The sequence below is a fragment of the Egretta garzetta genome, unplaced genomic scaffold (genome assembly GCF_000687185.1).
Source record: "Egretta garzetta isolate BGI_Z169 unplaced genomic scaffold, ASM68718v1 scaffold276, whole genome shotgun sequence".
In the NCBI taxonomy this organism is placed as follows: Eukaryota; Metazoa; Chordata; class Aves; order Pelecaniformes; family Ardeidae; genus Egretta; species Egretta garzetta.
Window position 1 is genome coordinate 81,773 of NW_009260067.1, and position 5,976 is coordinate 87,748.

The window sequence follows — 5,976 nt, forward strand, 5'->3', positions numbered from 1 at the left end:
GCGAGCAATGAGCAACATGGGTGTGGTATGGGAGTGTGTGGGTTTGCCAGTGATTGCTGCCGGTAGCGTAGCAATAAAGAATGCCAGAACAACCTGATTGCACCTGAGTAGCCAAGCTGTTAATAGCACCCTGTTTACATAAACACGCAGGGATGAAAACTGAGGCTAAACTGAAGAGATCCTGTTGTTGAACTGGTTACTGCTCCAGCGGTGTAAATGACTCCGCGATCACTTTAAACTCTTCAAGACGTTCTTGGCTGTTGTCCTTTGCTAATTACCTTGTAGAGCGTACCTGTTGTGTGGTTATGCAGATTTCTGCCTCTTGGGGGTTCAATGTACCTTTTAGGGCCGTCTTGTCCTGGCTTAGGAGTATGTGTAGCGGAAATCCCAATGCCATTTCTAGTGAGTCATCAGTTTCTGCTGTTTGAGACTGAGCTTTACTTTGCTTTTCATTTTGCTAGACTTCCGCTCTCTGGGCTGCAGTCTGACTTGGACTGAATTAACGTTTCTGATACCTTTAAAGAGACATTGTGAGAGGAAAATTTGGGTAACGTGATGCTCATTGCCTTCCCTTACAGCCCTTACAAGAGTCATTGAGGTGCTGTAGCATCTTGATGCTTTCTAGTGAAGCTTTGAAATTTCATAGGGGAGTTGTTGTGCATCCGTCACAAAGTTGAAATGCATATTGAGAGGTAGACTTGGTGCTAAATTTGAAAATAGGTTATACCCTGCACACAACAGCAATAGCAATCTTCAAATGCTGTTCTTTTAGCATGAAAGCCATGACTGTATTTTAAGCTTGTAACAAGCCTTTGTTTCTTCCAGCATTTTAAATCTACCCCATCAAGCATCTCCTGTGTCAAGAACACCAAGCCTTCCTGCTGTTGACACCAGCTACATCAATACATCACTTATCCAAGACTACAGGCATCCATTCCATATGACACCTATGCCTTATGACTTGCAAGGTGAGCTTCTGGCTGTTCGCAGCTGTAAGTACAGCTCTCCAAGCAATAATAACTATTGTAAAAGGATTTAAACGTGCAGTCATTTGACAGCCTGTTAGTGCAAAAGATTATTTTGCATCCACAGAGGATGAGATGATGTTAAAAAAAAATAATAAAAATTTAGGTTAGTATCTTAAGGTTTTAAAAGGTTGATGTTTTGCAAGCTCTGGTAGCAAAGAGAATCGGAAGTGTCATCAGTATTATGCTGCTTTTATTTCAAAATAAATGGTGGAGACATGGGGAGGTGCTTGTTTGTTTTGAGAAGCTCAATTTTTTTCTTTGGCTCTTTACAGGTTTAGATTTCTTCCCTTTCCTGTCAGGAGACAATCAGGTAAGTCAAGGAAAAACAAGTCATATGGCAGATGCTATTTTCTGACAAGGACTTGCTGGCACAGATGTATAGGCGAGGAAGGAGCAGATGTATGATGTAGGTGTAAATGCAGGCAGGCTGCAGCTTTATTTTATACACATAGAAACTGTGACCAAACATAAGCGTTGTCTCAATACGGGTGTAGGATAAGGCATAATAAAACGTTTCAGTTTCCAAGGGTTAAGCTCAGTCAGCCACTGTCGTATTGTGGAATGACTCTTGGCCGTGGCTGAAGGTCCACCGGTCACCTCCTTAGTTTTTCAGACCTGAAGTCTGATCTTTTGCCCCACCACTGGGACTCTTGACAGTCCTTTACACAATTTAGAGAGTCAGGGGCAGCTCTGTTATTTCTGAGGCTGTGTGCCTGTTCATACCATGTTTGCCACCTTTCTGTAAGTGCTAACTGAAATGGGCTAGATTGATGCTGGCTCCTCCAGCTTGGGGAACTAAGCAGGTCATTCCCAAAAGGAGTCTGGAGTGACAAGTCCTCCCACTTGATCACTTTTCCTCCTGTGCCCCCAAGAAAAGAAGGGGGCTGGGGTGGCTCACCTGCCCTTTGTCCCTTCATGGCTGTTCTGCAATCTCAAGTAGGAGAATTGCACAAAATTTAGAGGGATACTTTCATATCATAATTAAGCCCAGAGCCTCCACTGTAGAATTTGGATTCAGAAAAGCTATCTTGATATTCAGTAAAATGTAGATAGGAGAATTCTTCTGAAACCAGTAGTGCAGAAGTCCAATGCTGCACGGCATAATTATACCAGTGCATAAATTTTGGCAAACAAGGCTGAATAGCCTGCATGGATGTTTCATCATAGAGGAAAGAAATATCAAGAGCAAAATTACTCTGCAGGGAGGTTGTATTTCAGATCTGATTCCGGGTAGCTAAAGTTCTTGCCTTTCAGGGGCTGCCCAGCAGAGTATAACTTGGGACAGCCCTTGCTGCCATCTAATGGGACTAAGCATGCTATTTGTAAATGCATTTTTCACAGAAATACGCTTTCCTCCTCCGTGATTAGCACATAGTTTCACCAGCTGTGGTTGGCCTCTGACTTTTGAGCGGAGGAGAGGGATGGCAAAATGTTCCTTTGAATTTTGGGGGATTTTTCCCCTGAGGAATTTTTTTGAGAGGTAAAAGTGCTGCTTCTTACCGTTTCTTACTGGTTTGGGTGTCTTGCCATACTGTTACCTTTCTAGTGTTCGTTCTAATAATACTAGTATTTCCAGTTTCTTTTGGCTTCAGAAATCAGGGGCTGCAGAGGTAAAAGTTGACTGCATCGCTCCACGTACCTTACAGAAAGGTTGAGTAGATGAGCTGGTGTGAAATCCAGAAGCTGTCAGAGCTTTAGCTTACAAATACCATCTTTTGTGCTGGTCTGAATCAAAACTATGGTGTCTGAAATGTAACTTGCAAATGTTGTTTTTCCCCCCCCAGCATTACAACACATCCCTTCTTGCCGCTGCAGCTGCGGCAGTTTCCGCATCAGATGATCAAGAACTCTTACACTCTCGTTTTTTCCCATACACTTCATCTCAGATGTTTCTCGATCAGCTGAATGCAGGAGGAAGCAGTTCTCTGCCAGCCACAAATGGTAGCAATAGTGGCAGTAACAGCAGTCTTGTTTCCTCCAACAGCCTGCGAGAGAATCATGGTCATCCAGTTGCAAGTAGGAGCAGCACGGACACGGCGTCTATCTTTGGTATCATACCAGACATTATTTCATTGGACTGATTTTTGAAGTAAATGAACTCGTCAGAGGAAATCTTTGTGCTTGGTTTTACTTTATGTTAGAAACATAGACAAGTTTTTTTCCTTTTTTAGGGAAAAAAATTTATGTGTACAGAGAACAAAAGTATATTTTCAGTTTTACTTTTGTATATAAACCTAAGATGGCCTCACTGGTAAAAATAAGAAGAAAAAAAAAAAACAACCAAAAAAAAACCATAAAACAAAAAAAATTAACAAAAACAAGGAGCTTCAGTTCATTTTTATGGATGTTGAAGATTTTACACCTGTGCATTTGTCATGTAAGTTACTTTTCCCCCCCTAGTTTGGACACAGATGGCATTATTTTTTCCACAGTAACACAAACAGGAAAGGAGCTGAACTTTTAAAGTTCAAAGTTGTGAGAAGGTTTTTTCTCCTCTTGGACACATTTACCTTTGGTGGAATCTAATTCCCCTATCCCATATTTAGTGCAGATTTTATTATGCTTAAAGCGGAATAAACCCTACCCAAACTATTCCACAGCTTCCCCTCTGTTTGCAGGACGTAGCCTTTCAGGAGTGGGTTTGGTTTGTTGGGATTTTTTTTGTCATTTCTGGTTCTATGTGACCTTCTATTCAGACGATTCGATTTTTTTATTTTTTTTTTTTTAATTCCACGCTTTAATCAAGCATGTTGCAAGCTCATTAGTGCACCAATTATTCTTGAGGGCCAGACTCCATAAAACCTCAGGCTGAGGATTTACTTGGCTGTGCTTATGTGGGACAAGACAGGGAATTTTTATAGAATTGAGCCCCTAATAAGAGCATCGACGCATTGGGCTGTAGGGGTTTGTTTCGAAGAACTTACTATGAAATCCTTTTAAAGTAACGTTAAGATCCTAATCAGCAAAATATTAAGCATGTGTCAGTTTTAAATTTGTGGAACTGCTTGTGCTTTCAAGTTAGCCATGCGTGTATAAATGGCCTATTGAACTGAGGCCTGTCTTACTCTGTGTGGAGAAACCTACTTTTAGCTGCAGTAGATCCAATTTCTGCTTAAAAGTGAACTTGTCAACAAAAGGAAGAAAATACAAATACCCACCACACTATTGCATGGTTTGTGCAGCTGGTAATGGTCTTGGTACACTGTCTTCTGAGTTCATATTCATAAAAATTAATATTAATTGTTGAGTGTGAGTCTCTTAAACCCAAAGCCAACCCGATATAAAAGCCCCCACCCTGTAGCCCATGTACTCAACGTGTTGCTACCTATTGAAGTCTCTTAGGGTAGTGGGTTTCAAAATTCAGTTTTCTCTTTTTGGCCTTATAATTATTTTGATTTCCCCGATTCTTCCATACACTTATGTTGAACGTTGAGCCATACTTCCTGGTTGCTTTTCTTTCTCTCTCTTTTTCTTTTTTTTTAAAAAAAGTTGTGCATGGCATAGGAAAATCTTTTTTTTTTTTTTTAGAACTGGTGGGTCATTTGGGCTGATCCATTCTTATTAAAGAGTGAAATGTGTAAATAGCTGGAATGCAGTTTTTCAGGAGATTCTTTAAAGAAAGAGAAGGGGGAGGGAAGGAGGCGATTCTCTTGTGTCCCAAAGTCCATATCAGAGAGAGTAAATATTTCCTCTGATGTGAAAAATATTTTTATAACTGGTTGAAAGTGCAGGTAACAAGTTTATCAGGAAGAGAGAGTAAGGAATACTAAAATGAGCAGATTCTTGTCTGAATTTTTAATGTCCAAAACTGTTGATTGCAGCTAGTTGCTTTGAGCATTGACAAGGGCCACCTTTTGCCTATGAAGTTGTCTCAAAAATCTTGCATTGATTAAAAAAAAAAAAAAAAAAAAAAAAGGAAAAAATAAAAAAGGAAAAAAAAGAAAAAAAAATCTTTAATCCAAGTAGCATTAGGTATTGCTGTATGATCAGTCGTATGGTTATTTGAAAGGTTCACATGATGTGGCATCAAAATCGTTTTTAGTGTTTTTACAGCATCCCTCTGCCACTAAATAGTTGACTTGAATTTTGAAAACAAATGTTTGTGTTTATATGTATATGTGTGTGTATATATGTATTTATAGATCCGTGTGTGTGAGTTAAAAGTGAGTTAAATAGTTTTTCCCATGCATGTGTATTTCATACATATCTGGCTGATATATATATTTCACCATACACCAATTTTATAATTTATTAAATGTCAGTTAAAAAATAAATAAAAGGATAGAAAATGGGAAATACTTATTTTTTAAACTCAGTCTGATTTTGAAGTGATTAAACCTACACTAGGAATATATCTCATACATTTTAGTCATGAATACTAACCTGGTAACTTCAGAGCATATGCTTTGCTATAATACCGTTTGTAAATCTGGAGTGCGACTGCCGGCCGTGTAACTGGGAGCGTGCCCGTCCCCAGCCTCTGAAACACCTAGGAGAAATTCGGGAGAGCTTCCGGCTGGTTTCCTGACGATCGTGGCAACGTTTCCATTGACTGTATTGTTAAAGATGGCCTGAAGAGCAACTTTATGTCACTTTTGACAATGGTATTAAAATCTTGTTAATTCACATATAAAATTAAACGTGGCGAGTGTGTGGTGACACAGAACCTGGCATCTTTCTGCCTCTCTTAGCTTTCGGGAAGTGAGGTCGGCTGATGACGTCTTCCATTTCCTCACAAGTTACCCCGAAGGGAGGGAAGGCTGTTCAGTTCACCGTTGTCATTTTTTAACCTCGTGGCTCGACAAAGAAGGGACAGAAATGTTCTGAAGTCCTCCTTTGTGGTATTAATCTCATATGCTTTGTGAGTATTCCTGTTTCATGCTAGGGTGTTCTTTATAGCTGATAATTCTCTGTGCCTCTGACCACAGTTAACATTGCTTGGTAGAAG

The 5,976-nt window shown here is 39.9% G+C and overlaps 1 protein-coding gene across 1 annotated transcript in view; it reads left to right on the plus strand.

The window, feature by feature from the left end:
• PIAS1 (protein inhibitor of activated STAT 1) overlaps positions 1–5,694 on the plus strand; it is a 36,273-nt gene extending 30,579 nt beyond the window's left edge. The window contains exons 11-13 of the mRNA XM_009641159.2: positions 826–968; positions 1,301–1,338; positions 2,813–5,694. Coding sequence (XP_009639454.1) covers positions 826–968; positions 1,301–1,338; positions 2,813–3,109 — 478 coding nt within the window. The 3' untranslated portion in view covers positions 3,110–5,694. The remainder of the gene's footprint in view (positions 1–825; positions 969–1,300; positions 1,339–2,812) is intronic.
• The last annotated feature ends 282 nt before the right edge of the window (positions 5,695–5,976 follow it).